This window comes from Sceloporus occidentalis, unplaced genomic scaffold (genome assembly GCF_023333645.1).
Source record: "Sceloporus occidentalis isolate IW3139 unplaced genomic scaffold, rSceOcc1.0.p SCAF_335, whole genome shotgun sequence".
Taxonomy (NCBI): Eukaryota; Metazoa; Chordata; class Lepidosauria; order Squamata; family Phrynosomatidae; genus Sceloporus; species Sceloporus occidentalis.
The window spans coordinates 450,956-467,081 of record NW_028317315.1 but is presented as its reverse complement, the minus strand read 5'-3'; the positions used below and the strand labels follow the sequence as shown (position 1 = coordinate 467,081).

At 39.7% G+C, this 16,126-nt stretch overlaps 2 protein-coding genes across 2 annotated transcripts; both read left to right on the top strand.

The window, feature by feature from the left end:
* Nucleotides 1-2,586: 2,586 nt before the first annotated feature.
* LOC149274374 (keratin, type I cytoskeletal 19-like) lies at nucleotides 2,587-4,934 on the top strand. The gene is made up of 6 exons (XM_089505612.1): nucleotides 2,587-3,156; nucleotides 3,247-3,329; nucleotides 3,859-4,015; nucleotides 4,104-4,265; nucleotides 4,423-4,548; nucleotides 4,710-4,934. Exons 1-6 carry the CDS (start codon nucleotides 2,587-2,589, stop codon nucleotides 4,932-4,934), a joined length of 1,323 nt encoding a protein of 440 aa, XP_089361738.1.
* A 5,724-nt stretch (nucleotides 4,935-10,658) lies between these two features.
* LOC149274373 (keratin, type I cytoskeletal 19-like) lies at nucleotides 10,659-15,813 on the top strand. Its single transcript, XM_089505611.1, has 8 exons — nucleotides 10,659-11,204; nucleotides 11,298-11,380; nucleotides 11,642-11,798; nucleotides 11,916-12,077; nucleotides 12,226-12,351; nucleotides 12,502-12,722; nucleotides 12,899-12,942; nucleotides 15,791-15,813. Exons 1-8 carry the CDS (start codon nucleotides 10,659-10,661, stop codon nucleotides 15,811-15,813), a joined length of 1,362 nt encoding a protein of 453 aa, XP_089361737.1.
* The last annotated feature ends 313 nt before the right edge of the window (nucleotides 15,814-16,126 follow it).

The window sequence follows — 16,126 nt, the reverse complement described above, 5'->3', positions numbered from 1 at the left end:
ACCAATGGCAGCCCCCTTTCTCCACCAGAGTCAATTGGGACTTTTCGAAAAAGACAAACTGGTAAGCCAAGACTAGCCAGAAGGTGTTAGGACAGGCAGAGTAAAGACGGTTCAGCATTGCATTAGCACACTGGGAAGTAAAGCTGAACATGAAGGACAATGAAACCCAGAACCCATGTTCTCTATACCTGGACAAACATATTTCAAACCAAAGACCAGAATGGCGTCCATGGAGTCCATGGAGACCAACTGATGACCAGCTTGCACTATACTGTAACAAATGGCAACTCCAATAATCCCAAACATACCGCTCAGAAATATTGGGTCCAAAAAATATAACTGGCACTCACACAGAGTCCTCCAAAGCAGGTAACCTTCTGTACTCACAACTCAAACTATGGCCTAAACCGTACATTCCATTGTCAGACAGATTCAAGGTGAAATGCAAACTGCTGCTTCCACCCACATTTAGCAAATACAAATAAAACAGTTCTAAATACATTAAAAGAAAAACACAAAAAAACAACTGTAACAGAACCCAGTTAATGTGTTGTTCTGTTGATATAAACCCGTGCACTATATATTTACATAAAGTTCAAATAGAAGGTGTTTTTCTGTACGGCCAGAATGGCAATAAAAAACAGCCCTGGATATAATTGCATACCATGTTTTGGGCACACTGCACACGTCAGGTTCTGGCCCCAATATTTGGTTAGAAAGGACAAACTCTGCATTTTTTGCACTTAAGGACCAGGCTGTTTTTTATTTGTTCTACCTTTTGTGACCAAGGTTTTGCGGTGGTCGTGTTTAGCTGTAATTTTCTCTTCTCCCATTTAATGTACCCACACACGTTATATATTGGGGGGGGGGTTTGTGACATCATTTTGTTGATCATAACATCTAATTTCCGATAATAAAAAAAAATGTGATGAAAAAAATGAAAAAAAACACTTTTTTCTCACTTTTATTTGAAAAATCTATTCTAAATAGATTCTACTATTTTACTGAGTATAGAAATACAAGTTTTTATGATTTTTGGCAAATTATAGGGCAATAAGTACAAGTAGCATTTTGCTATTTCAAAACCATTTTTTTCCAAATCTGGTCCCATGTGCTATTTGGGACAACTAGATGCTGGTATTTTGACCCTTTTGATGCACTCATTTACCACCACAAAGTTTGACAAAGGGTGGTTTGTGTGGTTTTTTTTTATCACACAAATTGTAATTTAGGTATAAATGTAGCAACATCTCCTGAGTATAGTGATATCACCCATAAATGGGGTTGTCAGGTTATTTTGGGGCTAAAAGGCTACACTTGGGACATGTGCAAATCAGGTTTTCAACTTGGAATTTTGACATCTGGTCCTTCTGCCCCCATGTTCTAATCGGGCCATTTTTGAAGCCAGTCAATTCAATTTACCCCATCAAACCATATATTTTTGAAAACTAGACACCCCAAGGTATTTCAAATGCTGGTAAGAAGTGCTGCGGAAATTGTTGGTGCTATATAAATAAAAGATAATAATAATTCGAATGATAATCATGGATTCTACTTATGTCATCCTCTCTAAGTGCATTTAGTTTGTGGGTCTGTGTAAATGTCTTAGAAATGTGTAGATACAAAATTGAGCATCAGTCTTAAAGCTCAACAGGTTCATGTTTTTACTGTGGGTTAATAATAATTTATGTTTTAATGACAAAGCATTTTTACATAAATTCATCATAATGTAATGGGGTGCAAAAGTTAAAAAATAATAACATTCCCTGCATTTTCTATAATATGCATTTTTTCACCTCCTGAATACAATGAATAAAAAAACATATCTTTCCGACATTATGAGCGCCATTTAATTCCCTTTTAAGCTGCCACATTTTCCAGATATACGTATAATTAAAATTAATATCCCCAAAAATATCCTTATAAAAAGAAACAGGTAATTTAATATTTCTTTTGATAATTATGTCAAAAACTGTGCTCAAGCTCCAGATCTTGTATTAATCTCAACAGGTTTTGTCTCTGTTTGCTCTGCTTTTTTCCATTAATATGGGGGTTTTGTTTAGTGAAAGCTCTACTCAACCCTTTTTTTTTTTACCACTATAATGATGTTTTATGCTTTTAACACATTAAATAAAGGATCGTTTTTATAATACATTTTTGTTGGCTTGTATTGACCTTTCAGAATTAATTCAGCTTATGGGTCTTAGCAAAGATTTTATTGACATATATAGAGAGGCAAATGAAAGCATCAAGCTTACGAATCAAAGGCTAATATCCGTATTATTGCTTATTATAATTATTAATCATGCTTTAATGTTAAAAGTTTTGATATGCACAGTTTATATTGTAAAGATGTGCTTGAAGCAGATAAAATGCCAATTTTCGTGCATCTTTAAACTGTTTAATATTTGTTGTTTGATAAGTTTAATTCTCAGGCCTAGCAAAGCATTGGATGCTCATAAAATGTTAACATGCAGAAACACTCCCCTGTATTTGCTATAAATATGGAGCCAGTGCTAACGGAAATTTGTACTTCTTCAACAAGCTCAATATCATTTGGTTGTTTATTAAGAACATCTCATCGCCATGAGTCCCATTCATTCTGGAAAAAACTGCGGATTCTCAGCCAAAAGTTGTCACCTTGGTGGACATCCCATCAATGTCACCAGACATCTCTCTTCAGTCCATCAAGGAAGCTCCCATAACAAAAAACAAGGAGGTTCCCATTATGGAGGATCCCATCTTTCCTACCATGGGGGCTACCATGCGAAGCACCATGAAGGATTCCATATCTCCCATCATAAAATGGCTTACCCTTCCCACCATGGAGGCCACTACAGTGCTCCTAGTGTACATGGAGGTTCAGGAGGTAAAGGCATCTCAATCTCTAAGCATTCTTCTGGTCATAGTGGACACTCCAAAAACTTTGGAAGCCATGTGGGCTGGAACAAAGGTGGTTTGTTTGGTGTCAATGAGAAGGAAACCATGCAGGCTCTAAATAACAGATTGGCCTCCTACCTGGAGAGGGTCAGCTCACTGGAGCAGGAAAATCATCAGCTGGAGAGGAATATCCGAGAGTGGTATGACAGAAATCAACCCAGTGCTTTACCTGACTTCAGTAACTACTTCAGGACCATTCGAGAGCTCCAGGGACAGGTAGGAAACACTTCATGTATAAAATAATATACATTTTAAGTTTCATTGGTAAATAATTATGCTTATATTTTACATTAATGCATTTCATAGATCTCTGCGACCAGTGTGGAAAATGCAAGGATTGTTCTGCAGATAGACAATGCTCGCCTGGCGGCTGACGACTTTAGAAGCAAGTATGTTATTTTATGAAGAAGTCTAAAACAAAGCCCCCATTTACTGCTTATATGCTTTAACATCACATCTACCTGGACACTGAAAAACCCCCCAAAAAACCCTGATGTTTTGAGTATAAGCAGACATAAGCAAAATAGTATGGATTATGCCTGGGTTTAATCACACATCTCTTCTCACATTTAGACTTCCATGGCCACAGAGCTACAAAATAACGTAATCTCAGTTAGGAGACCTATAGTTCAATCTATAAGAGCCTTTGGTATGCTCAATAGATCCTGTTGACTGGTAACATTATAAAATCCTATTGCCTTGGTGGAAACTAAGCTATTTAAGACTAAGATTAGAGTGCAATATTCACAAACACGCCAACAAGGAGAATATCTGATCACACATTATTGCGGTATGATCATCAAATGTATTTCAGTGACATTATTATGGAAAAAATATTAAATGATTATATCAATGATGTATTATTATTATCATCATTATTATAACAGCTCCTTTTGTTAATATATTTTTATTTGTCAGATATGAAATGGAACTGAGGCTGACAAAAAATGTTGAGACAGATCTGAATGGACTGCGTAGACTTCTAGAAGGACTGAATGTGGAAATTTGTAACCTTGAAGGACAAGTTCGGAACCTTCAGGAAGAGCTTCAGCAGATGAGGAGGAACCACGAAGAGGTAATGTTTTGAGAATGAACCTAAAGCCTTGTGGTTACTGAAAATTTTGACTGTTGAATGAAAAAAAAAATTCCGGAATTCTTTTAAGGAGGTGAATTCACTGAGAGCTCAGCTGGGACAGAGAGTCAGCGTGGAAGTCAACGCTGCACCATCAGTTGATCTGAACAGATCCTTGTCTGAGATCCGACAACAATATGAAGAGTTGATGGAGAGGAACCTGAGGGAGGTCGAGAACATGTTTATGCAAAGGGTGAGTAGATATTTTTAATTACCATCTTTTTCTTTTTCCAAACTATTTACTATTTTCCTTAAAACGCATTCATTATAAACCTTGCACACTACTTGCCAGCTGAACAAGAAGGCAACATGTAAAAATACAACATATCTGCACATGTTGTGCTTTGCAGAGTGAAGAGCTGAACCGCGAGGTGACATCTGGTACTGCGCAGCTACAGTCAGTCCAGACAGAACTAATAGACCTAAAGCGGGATATCCAAACACTGGAGATCGAGCTACAGAGCCAACTTAGTATGGTATGTCTTACCTATTAACTTCAGACAATGCATGAAATATGTGGCTTCCCTTTTGTTAGAATGTTACGAATAAGTTAAAACATCTATTTTGACATCATCCCATACTTCACCTCACTATCTCACTTCAGATTTATTATGCATCTCTGTCCATCATATTCCAGAAATCCGCTCTGGAGGGCACCTTGGCAGAGACCGAAGCCACTTACAATTCCCAGCTCTCCCAGTTACAAGGTCTGATCAATGCTGTGGAATCCCAGCTGGCACAGATCCGATCTGACCTGGAGCAGCAGAACCACCAGTACAGGATCCTCATGGACCAGAAAACCCATCTGGAGATGGAGATCGCCACCTACAAACGCCTACTGGAAGGACATGACTTCCAGTAAGTAATGGAAACACTACGTGAACAGGGCAGAAGGAAATGAATCTTTTATGACACTGAAGATTATTTCAAGTAGACAATGTTTATCTTTTACAAAAAATAGCTCAATATATTAACATTATTAACTTGCATTAAACATTTTTTTCACTTTCTAAATATCCTAAAAATGATGCACCTACTTATAAATACCTATTTTTTTTAAATTTCACAGCGCTTCTGGACACACTTTCCTAGGTGGAACACATGGTAAGTTTGAATGGAATCATCTTGATCACTACCTTGGAGCGATATTTTTACTTGTGACCTCATTATCAGAAAGAGGTTAGACTACCGTTGTTTATATTGCCGCTTATAAAAAAAAATCTAATTTATTTTTCTAATCCAAACCTTTTCTTCTTCTTCCTAGGATCTCATCACATCGCCGTAAAACACCCCCACCACTCCAAGTGTTAAAATACTTTAACGTTCTGGAATTCTGTTTCACTGCTTCTACATTGTCATGCTCTTGCTTCTACAGAATGTACCCAGACCATGATGGTCCATAGGTACGCTAAGAGCAACTTAGTTCTTTGCGTCATATCTCCTAAAAGCTATAAAACGATGGTTGATGTTTAAAAAGGTCTTGTGTGTCCTCCTACTCAACTATGAGCGATATCATTATTACTATTATTATTTACAACTATGTTTTCTAAACATCGCATCTTATGTGTTTTTCAAATTATTAACACAAAATAACTACATGGTGAATTTGCTTGTTTATGGGAGCCAATCATGGTTTAGTATTATAACGAAGCTGACTGCTTGCCTACTGGGTGCTCCACCAGGACAACTGTTTCTGCAGCAATACAAGCATTTAAATGTCAATTGTCCATATTTTTTACTTATTGGGGTAATTGCTCATTATTTACCTCACCATTGCCGCAAGTAAATATTAAATGACTCATTGGGATATACAATGCAGTTAGTCATTGCGAAATGTTGTTTATGGCAATCGTGAGCATCTAAGGACTGCATTAAGTCAACGGAAAATCACATTACGGGATGACCCGTTCCCTTAATGCATACTACTAAAAACATGCACCTATATATTTATCTTTACTGAGAAACAATGACTATAATGTCCTCTGATGTGTCTGGCCTGATGATTTGCATGTTAGTACGACAGCATCTAAGAGAAGATGAGCTGGCCAGACATGGCCTCTTGTTTCATATGGGTGTGTAGTTACAATGATAACATTGTGACCTAGGCTGACCTGGTCTAGGACTAGTGAGCCAAGTCTAGGAGGACAATTGCCCTATTGAGCATTGGGGCTTCAGGTCGATGATGAGATCACTAAACACCCAAACTGACCCATAAGCGCTATAGAGGAACATGCCAAGTCGGCACAGTCCTTCATAGCTTCTTTCAACCTGGTGCCACACATCCTTAAAAGACGGAGTTCTGAGATAACACATCATATCCCGGCGCTCAGCAGTAAGGATGGCGGCACAGAAAGGGGGGGGCAGGTGGTGCTGCGTTAGTTAGGCTTAAGGCAAAGGATAAATATGCTACTGGATGAACCATTGGTAATATCATTTGTAAGATATCATTTGTAAGATTAGTGAATGTCATGGTTTCTTATCAGTTTCATTCTTATTGACTACATTATGCTTTTGCGCTCTATTGTATTATTTCTTGGCAATTTCTCAATAAAATCTTATATCTTGTGAACCTTGCTGGAGTGGTGAATAATGGTCTATTGGAGAAGCTTTGTTTGCTTGTCAAGTAAAATAAGACACACATGGTACACAATATATCAACAAGTCTAAGACATGCTCACATTTGGTATGTCATCTTGGCTCCATCATATTTCATGTCTGCTATTTAAACACATCCTTTGGATGATGAATTTCTGACTGTGGGAGAGAGAGGAGGCTTTGAGCCTTGTACCCAGAGACCCTATAAGAGATATATTTCTTCTGTTGTTTTTGAGTGACATGGAATTGTAAGTGCTGTATTAAGCAATATTGGGTGCTTTCACAGTGTCTGTTGTGTCATCTGGTGCTTGGTTACCACTTTGTAGTTTACGCACTTAACCTGACACCATAGCCCTTACAATGATAATCAAACACCTAAAGGAGGTGGCTACACTATGTGGTGCCTACAGGCTGGGAACATGGGCAATGTTGAAGCTCCAGCCACTAAAGTAATTTGTAGGGTCCCCCAAGTATTATCCTTATCACCTATTATGCTTAACATATGTATCAAACCTCATCCGATCAAGAGGACCGAATATTTAGCTGTACGCTGTCAACACATAATATACATTGGAGCATCAGAACAGCACAGAGATCATGCCAACATCATCACTTCATGCCTCGGGGACATTAGAGACTAGATGATAGCGAACCAATTACAACTTAACCCAGATAAAACTAATTTAATAATGCTAGAATCCAGATCTCGTCCATCAAGCATTACTTCCCAACAAGCAGCAGAACTCTGACCCATCATAGGTAGCTTCTTTAGAAAATACACAGAGCATTTTGATCAACTTTGTGGTTTTAAGATATGGAACTGTGGTGTATGACTGGTAATAAAAACTATGGAACGCTTAACAAAAGTGACGATAATGTCCTGTACTATTAGAGAGCTCTCTGATGTGTCTAAGCTGGTAATTTGCATGTGAGTACGACTGCATCTCAGAGAAGATAAGCTGGCCAAACATGGCTTCTTGTTTTATAGGAATACGCAGTTACAATGATAATGAATCATAGAGCTGGATACAGACGGTGATCCTGGCACTCAGAATTCCTAATAGATAAGCTCTTGTGACAGAACCCCCTCAATCTACAGCATTTACCCATCATACCCTATTTTCTATTAGACTGTAAGCTTGTACAAGCCGGGGCCACCTTCCCTTTTTTTCTCATAAGATTTGGTTTTTGCACTGTATTGTTCCATTTTCTGCAATTTCTCAATAAAAACTTTTATCTCATTAACCCTGCTGTTGTGTTCAGTTAATGGGGTGGGGATAATGGAATAGAGTGGCAAATAATGGTTTAGTTGAATTGTAAGCAAAATAAGACACACACGTCAATAAGAACATGTCCAAGACGAGCACACCGCCAAACACACATTCCTTAGTCATGGCGACATGGACTCCCTCATTGTCATAAGGAGAGGTCAGTGGAAGACAAATCAGGGTTGGGACAGCCAAGGTCAAACACAATCAGCTCAGAACAAGGTACACAATGATTAGACAGAAGCATTAACAAAATACAGACCGGGGCCAATGACTAGATGATCGAAGGTCCAAACAAAGTGCCAAAGGTGTGAGACAAAAAAAGCAAACACAAGAATCAATAAACAAGAAACAATATCAGCAGAGTGCAAACATCAGGAATAAACCAAATCTGAGGCCTGGAAAACAATGTTCTAGTAAGGGAAGCTAGGAGGAAGCCGAGCTTATAGAGACCTTTTATTAACCGGCAAGCCTTATGTGTGTCAGGAACCAGCATAAGGTGGTCATGGGACATAGGGAGACAAGAATACCGGCAACCACAAAGTCTCCTGACGGTGAAATGTACTCTGATGTAGTAACTGATACCATTTTGTGAGTTTATACATCCAACATAATGCAGGTGGCGGGACTTTTAATGAAATCCAATATCGCTGCATTGGGCGGTTATTTAGGTCTGACACGCAAGCAAGGGTTGTTTATGGGAGTTCCTGTAAAGGTAATTTCATAAAATACATTCTGTAAATACGAGCTAATTGTAAACTGTTCTTTACGTTTTTCTTATCCAGGGACAGTATGTTACATTTGTCCAGGCACTTTAAGGTCAGTGGCCGGTAAATGATCCTTGTGTGGCCATCTGCCAGATCCACCAGGCAGCAAGCTACAGTTTTACACTTTTGCTGTGCTTCGTGTCATTGAGCAGGCCTATAAGAAAGTTATGTTTAAGCACCCCTAGGAACTCTCCAACGGGCCCTTCTCCTCTAAATGTTTCTGTTTGCACGTGAACTCAACTTCTGCTTCTCTATAGATAACCAACATGCAGGGGTTGACATGGTGTCAGCAACTGTCCATCACCCTGCCAGTTATCTCCAGAGGCAGACGTAACTGTCTTCTACTGGAGGAGAGGGGCCGGTTGGAGAGTTCATTGATCTCCTAACCTGGCCAAAATAAAGGGAGCTTGAGGTCTGTTCTTGCAGACCTCTGTTCGGAGCTCCGTCACACTGTATACCCTCGATCGATGCCAGGTCTTGGGATGTAATGTTGTATCCCAGCGTTCACCGATGAAGCTGCATGTACCACGCAAGAGACCTTGCACTCCCACCACAGGATGGTTGGAAGAAAAAGAAAAGAGAGGAATAAAACATAAGATGAGGGAACAGATAGAGAGAAAATTATAAAGAGGAGAGATATAGCGAATGTTTAGAGAGAGGGAGAAAACATGAGAAGTGGAAAGATGTATGGAGAAATTGGAGAGATGGGGAAAAGGGAAGAGATGAGGAGAATGGGGAGAAAGGGGAGAGATTTGGATAGGGGTAGAGAAAGAGGGTGTGTGTGTTTTGAAAGTGTTATGTAAGTACAGGTGTGAAGTTGTGTGTGTGTATGGGCATGTTGTGTGTGTATAGGAAGGTGTGTGTGTATATAGGTAGATTATGTGTGTATGGGCAAGCATGTGTAAGGGCAGGAATATATGTGTGTATTTTCACAGTATATCCTTTAAAGGGAATACAATGATTCATTCTAATACATTTTAACCCAGGAGAACTATTTTTTTGCATTGTTTTAAATTAAGATATTGTACTTCATTGAGTCGACTAGATTTAAGAATGTACGCCATGTCTGTGCCTATCCTTGTCTACATCTACGCCATAAATATTGCTTATTTTACACAGTTGAAAGCACTCTATTGGACATGTATAGGCAGATAACTAGCTTACATTGGTGGGTTTAAAATGTTTTTTTTAAATTGTGCGATCAATATAGTTTAAAAAACATTGTTATGTGTAAAATATGGAAACAGCCACTTTAATTTCAGATTTTCAGGATTATACCTTCCCAGCAAATTACGGCTTTGTTTTGTTGAGTTGCTCAATGTTTTTGATTGGCTGAGGAAGTATTTGTAGGGAAAAAAACAAAGAAAAAGCTGAATTAAAGCTGTTTTTGAATATGAACTTAGTTATACAAAAAAACATGGAGGCGACAGTTCTAAGGAACTTGTTGGCCCTATCTTCAATTCACCACTATAATGCTGTTTTATTATTTTATCCTGCATCAAATATTGGATCATTTTCATAATAAATTGTAGGTGTCTTGTATTGATCTTTCAGAATTAATTTGGCGTATGTGTGTGTTTTATTGATGTCTATAGACACAGATGAAGGCATCAAGCTTACGAATCAAATGTTAATGTCTTTATTGTCGGTTAATAATTATTAGTCATGCTTTAATGTTAAAAGTTTTGATATGCACCGTTTATATTATAAAGGTGTGTTAAAAGCAGATGTGTCTTCTCCGGCATCTGTCCAGCATGTTGAAACGGTTTAATATTTGTGGTTTGTGGAGTCTAATTGGAGCCACAGCAAGGCATTAGATGCTCATAAAATGCTAATTTTCGTAAACACCCCCTTATATTTGCTATAAATACAGAGGTACTGCTAAGAGAAGAGTACACGTCTTCAACAAGCTGAATATAATTTGGTAATTTCTAAAGAACACATCTTCAAATCACCATGAGTCCCATTCACTGTGGAACAACCAGTAGATTCTCAACCAGAAGCTGTCATCTCGGTGGACATACCCTTAATGCCACCAGACATGTCTCTTCAGTCCACCTAGGAAGCAGCCATAAAAAACCACATGGAGGCATTGATGTTTGCCATTATGGAGGTTCCCATCTTTCTCACCATGGGGGTTACCAGACGAAGCACCATGAAGGATCCCATATCTCCCATCATAAAATGGCTTACCCTTCCCACCATGGAGGCCACTTCAGTGCTCTCAGTGTACATGGAGGTTCAGGAGGTAAAGGAATCTCAATCTCTAAGCATCCTTCTGGTCATAGTGGACACAAAGGTGGTTTGTTTGGTGTCAATGAGAAGGAAACCATGCAGGCTCTAAATAACAGATTGGCCTCCTACCTGGAGAGGGTCAGCTCACTGGAGCAGGAAAATGATCAGCTGGAGAGGAATATCCGAGAGTGGTATGACAGAAATCAACCCAGTGCTTTACCTGACTTCAGTAACTACTTCAGGACCATTCGAGAGCTCCAGGGACAGGTAGGAAACACTTAATCAGTAAACTAATATTCATTCAAGGTGGTTTAACATGTAACCAATAATAGTTATATTTTACGTTAATCTGTTTCACAGATCTCAGCCACCACTGTAGAAAATTCCAGGATTGTTCTTCAGATAGACAATGCTCGTCTGGCTGCTGACGACTTTAGAAGCAAGTATGTTCTTTTAAGAAGCGTCTAAAACAGGTCCCCGATTTACCGTTTAGGTGCCCTTGTATATAAACAGTACATATATGTGAACACTGAGCGAAACAAAAAGCAGAATGTTTTGAGGATAAGCAGAGCATGAGCAAACTGGCATGGATAATGGCTGGGCTCAATCATATATCTGTTCACCAAATATTACCCACAATTAATCTGTCAGATTAAGATATCAATGTCATATTTTTTCATTAAAACTATATTTTTATATGCCAGATATGAGATGGAACTCAGACTGGCGCAAAATGCTGAGGCAGATATCAATGGACTGCGTAGACTTCTAGAAGGACTAAATGCGGACATATGTAACCTGGAAGGACAGGTTCAGAACCTTCAGGAAGAGCTGCAGCAGATGAGGAGAAACCATGAAGAGGTGATATGTTTTCAACATTAACCTAAATTAAAACATAGTGGTTATACTAACTAAAAATTGTCACTGTTGAATGAAAAATATTAAATTTAATCATGTAAATGCGGGGATGGATTTAAGGAGGTGAATTCACTGAGAGCTCAGCTGGGACAGAGAGTCAGCGTGGAAGTCGACGCTGCGCCATCAGTTGATCTGAACAGATCCTTGTCTGAAATCAGGCAACAATATGAAGAGTTGATGGAGAGGAACCTGAGGGAGGTCGAGAACATGTTTATGCAAAGGGTGAGTAGATATTTTTAACCTTTTTCAAAGTTTACAAACTCTTTACTATTTTATAAAAGAAGATTCATTGTAAAGCTGCGTTCTATTTTCTGACTATAAAAGAACGCAAAATATATCTAAACATATGTGCACATGTTGTGCTTTGCAGAGTGAAGAGCTGAACCGCGAGGTGACATTCGGTGCTGCGCAGCTACAGTCAGTCCAGACAGAACTAATAGAACTAAGGCGTACGATTCAGACATTGGAGATCGAGCTACAGAGCCAACTCAGTATGGTATGTCTTACCTTTCAACTTCAGACAATGTAGGTAAACTGTGTTGTCCCTTTATTTATTACTATACCAGCCGGTAAACTTTGTTGTCCCTTTATTTATTACTATACCAGCCGGTACATTTATCATATATCCTTGTCCATCATATTCCAGAAATCCGCTCTGGAGGGCACCTTGTCAGAGACCGAAGCCACTTACAATTCCCAGCTCTCCCAGTTACAAGGCCTGATCAATGCTGTGGAATCCCAGCTGGCACAGATCCGATCTGACCTGGAGCAGCAGAACCACCAGTACAGGATCCTCATGGACCAGAAAACCCATCTGGAGATGGAGATCGCCACCTACAAACGTCTACTGGAAGGACATGACATCCAGTAAGTAATGGAAACACTACATCAACTCATAGGTAAAACACAGATTCAATTAGCAAGCGTAATGGTATACAGACATTACTATTCACAAATATAGATTTGGTAATGTAGATCTGGTAACATAAAAATGTTCCAAAGATCTTAAAGATTTCTAAAAACCTCTTTGTTTCATCTTACAGTGTCTCTGGACACTCTGGACACTCTTTCCTAGGGGGAAAACATGGTAAGTCTTGAACAAAATTGTTACTTTATCATGAAATACATGGGGTAGTTATAAGTAGACATTTTAAAGAAAACAAGTTCTACCAAATGTGTCTTATTAATATAAGACTAAAAAGTATGTTTTCAAAAATAAGCTGCCAGGAGCTTTCCTCCTTCTGGGCTTTATGAAGGGCAGGACTAGCGGAGCATTGAGGACGGGATTGCGGCATGGATGGGTGGTGTTAGCTACAGGCAGCCTTTTGTGGGTGAAGAGCGGGAGGAAAGTGGGTGAAGAACGGGCATGGCCAAAAAATACTTACCTGCCTTAGAGAAAGAAGACAATGGCCCAGAGACCCAGGGAAGCAGGGCTTCACCCAGAGACTCTGGGTCAAACATGGAGGGTTCACAGGTATGGCCATGGGACTTTCCTTTTACCAAGCTACCAATGGTTATGTTGAATCATGAAAACATTAGACTTACTTTCCTAAACCTTTCCCTTTCTCTAGGGTTCCATCCCACCTCCGTTAAGCACTCCCACCATGCCAAGTGTTAAAACACTTTAAACTTCCGAGGGGAGAAGAAGAATCCCTTCGTTCTGAAGACTTGTTTCCGGGGCTGAATGTTCTGAAAATCTCCTCCTCTACATTATCATACTTTTGCTTCTTCTTGAAAATACTCAACACATAGTTTTGCTGAGAGTGGCTCAATTCTAACTTTTTTTTAGATCTGGATCTATAGTGGACGACCAGTTATAAAAAATATTATCTGCAATATCCAAGATGGCACATGATTGCACAAATGGTTGGAGGACCCGTTCTCTTAAGGTTTTCTACTAAAAACAGAATTAGATATTTGTGTCCATAATGTCCTGTACTATTAGGGAGCTCTCTGATGTGTCTAAGCTGGTAATTTGCATGTGAGTACGACTGCATCTCAGAGAAGATGAGTTGGCCAAACATGGCTTCTTGTTTTATAGGAATATGTAGTTACGATGATAATGAATCATAGAGATGGATACAGACGGTGATCCTGGCACTCAGAATTGACAATGTCACCTGATACATGCATATTGTGTCTGCTCCATGGTACAGCACTATGGAATATGTTGGTGATTTTAATTAACGAATAATAATAATAATTGGAAGATTAGTGAATGTCATTGCTTCTTATGCTGTTCTATGCACTGTATTCTATCTTTTTGGGAATTTCGCAAAATAAAATGATGTCTCATGAACCCTTCTGTGTTGAGTTAATGGGGAGGTGATAAGGGAATGGAATATCTGGATTGGTGAATATTTCAAGAGGATACAATAATGTCAGTGTGGTTCAAGTCTAAGGCACACACAGAAAAGCACAAAGTTTGTCATCATTTCATTTCTTAGCCATGGTTACACGGGCCCCCCTCGTTCTCATATCATTTAAACACAGCCTTTGAGCACAGCATAGGGTTAAAAGGATTAAAAAAGGGTGATAACTGTAAGGTGTGAAATGAGAAGAGTATATGTAGGATGACCTTTAAAATTAAACCATTGACAGTGGCTGTGGGTTGGAAGCAAGAGAGAGAGAGAGGTTATTCTATACTAATTGCACCTAAAAATGTAAGTCTGTGTAACGTTCACCCTTCGCTGTATGGACTTGGTTAAACTTTGTGCCATTCATTTCATGTTTTCAGCCACTAGTGGCCGCCCTTGCCACTCAGAACCACTCAGACTAATTATCAGGTCCAGCTGCAATTGATTACCTGATCAAGTCAGCCTTTATAAACCTGCCCAGCCCTGCAGTCTGGGCCTTGACATTGATGTTTGAGGACTACCTGCTTTGGTTCCTGAGTTGCGGCCAGCGCCCCACTAAGTGGACTCCCAAGTCGAGTGCCCTGCAAGTGGGCAACCTGCTGTGTGCCCTGCAAGAGGGCTTCTAGCCGTGTGCCCTGCAAGAGGGCTTCTAGCCGTGTGCCCTGCAAGAGGGCTTCTAGCCGTGTGCCCTGCAAGAGGGCTTCTAGCCGTGCCGTGTGCCCTGCAAGAGGGCTTCTAGCCGTGCCGTGTGCCCTGCAAGAGGGCTTCTAGCCGTGCCGTGTGCCCCATCCCGAGGGCTTCCTGCCGTGTGTTCCCTTATACAGCGGGCTTTCAGCCAGGAGACTTTCCTTGTTGCTATATTGTTGTACCATCATATGCAATACAACTCTTAATCCGCATCTTCAGTCTTTTATTTCCTGCACCTGTCTGTACCAACCCCAAGCCATCATGCATCGTGGGGTACAGACAGAGCACCTGGGCTCCTTATCTACCTGTGTCCTCGGTTTGTGACAGTCTGCCTAAAACCCCTTACTTATATAGTTCCATAAGCATGTTTCTTTACAATGCAGGTTAGGGGCTACATAGACAGCCTAACTGCTGCCAATATTTTTGTCCTTTTCCACCCTTTGTAATATCGTCAAACAGTAACTTAGGTTGAAAAAGTCATTATCTTCAAACCCTACGTTGAAACACATTGTGCCTCAAAAAGGGGAAACAATCTTTCTTGACTCTAAAATGGCATCTCATTTATCAATCGATCAACAACTATAATGAATCATGTCATTATACCCAGTTATATCCCTGCATACTAATCACTCAACACGTACTTAAAGGTATTGAATTTATTAGCACAATTACTCTGTTTGGGGGACTCAACAGTCATGTTTTCTATTGTTGAGGGGGTGGTAGGTGAGGTGACAATAGATTAAGGGCATCCTAGGTTTCAAATAGGATCCTAAATCTAGTTCAACTTCAGTTTGTTTAAATGTCCTGAAAACTTTCTGGTTTAAAAAATGACCAAACTATGAGGCACGATTATAAGACAGTGATTACGCTCTGTTATCTGCTCTTAATCAGGTAATCCCCATAAAGCACGATGAAGAGACACGCTTCAGTTGTTGTTGTGCTTCCAGTCCAGAGTGATCAATTTATTTATACATGTTTCCTTGAGTAAAACCAGTAGTGCGCAAATGTTTCAGGCACTCTCTCCCTATCTCAACGCGCATTGACCCTGGACCGAGGGGGAAGGAGGAACTGGACCTCTGGGTCTGTCCCACTTTCTTGTTGGGGGAGGTTTGGTAGAATGGGCAGACTGGATGTGCCGAATGGTTCTTATCTGCCGTCAATCTCTATGTTTCTATGTTTGATGGCGTTTTATAACCTAATGCAAGCTAGCACTCATCGTCTGTTCAC

What these genes read in the sequence shown, in the direction of transcription:
- LOC149274374 (XM_089505612.1), top strand. Translation starts at nt 2,587, where the DNA reads ATGAGTCCCATTCATTCTGGAAAAAACTGCGGATTCTCAGCCAAAAGT. An exon ending in TGAGGAGGAACCACGAAGAG is followed by an intron (nt 4,016 to 4,103) that starts GTAATGTTTTGA and finishes AATTCTTTTAAG; the next exon opens with GAGGTGAATTCACTGAGAGC. An exon ending in AGAACATGTTTATGCAAAGG is followed by an intron (nt 4,266 to 4,422) that starts GTGAGTAGATAT and finishes TGTGCTTTGCAG; the next exon opens with AGTGAAGAGCTGAACCGCGA.
- LOC149274373 (XM_089505611.1), top strand. Translation starts at nt 10,659, where the DNA reads ATGAGTCCCATTCACTGTGGAACAACCAGTAGATTCTCAACCAGAAGC. An exon ending in GCTGACGACTTTAGAAGCAA is followed by an intron (nt 11,381 to 11,641) that starts GTATGTTCTTTT and finishes TTTATATGCCAG; the next exon opens with ATATGAGATGGAACTCAGAC. An exon ending in TTTCCTAGGGGGAAAACATG is followed by an intron (nt 12,943 to 15,790) that starts GTAAGTCTTGAA and finishes GCTCTTAATCAG; the next exon opens with GTAATCCCCATAAAGCACGA.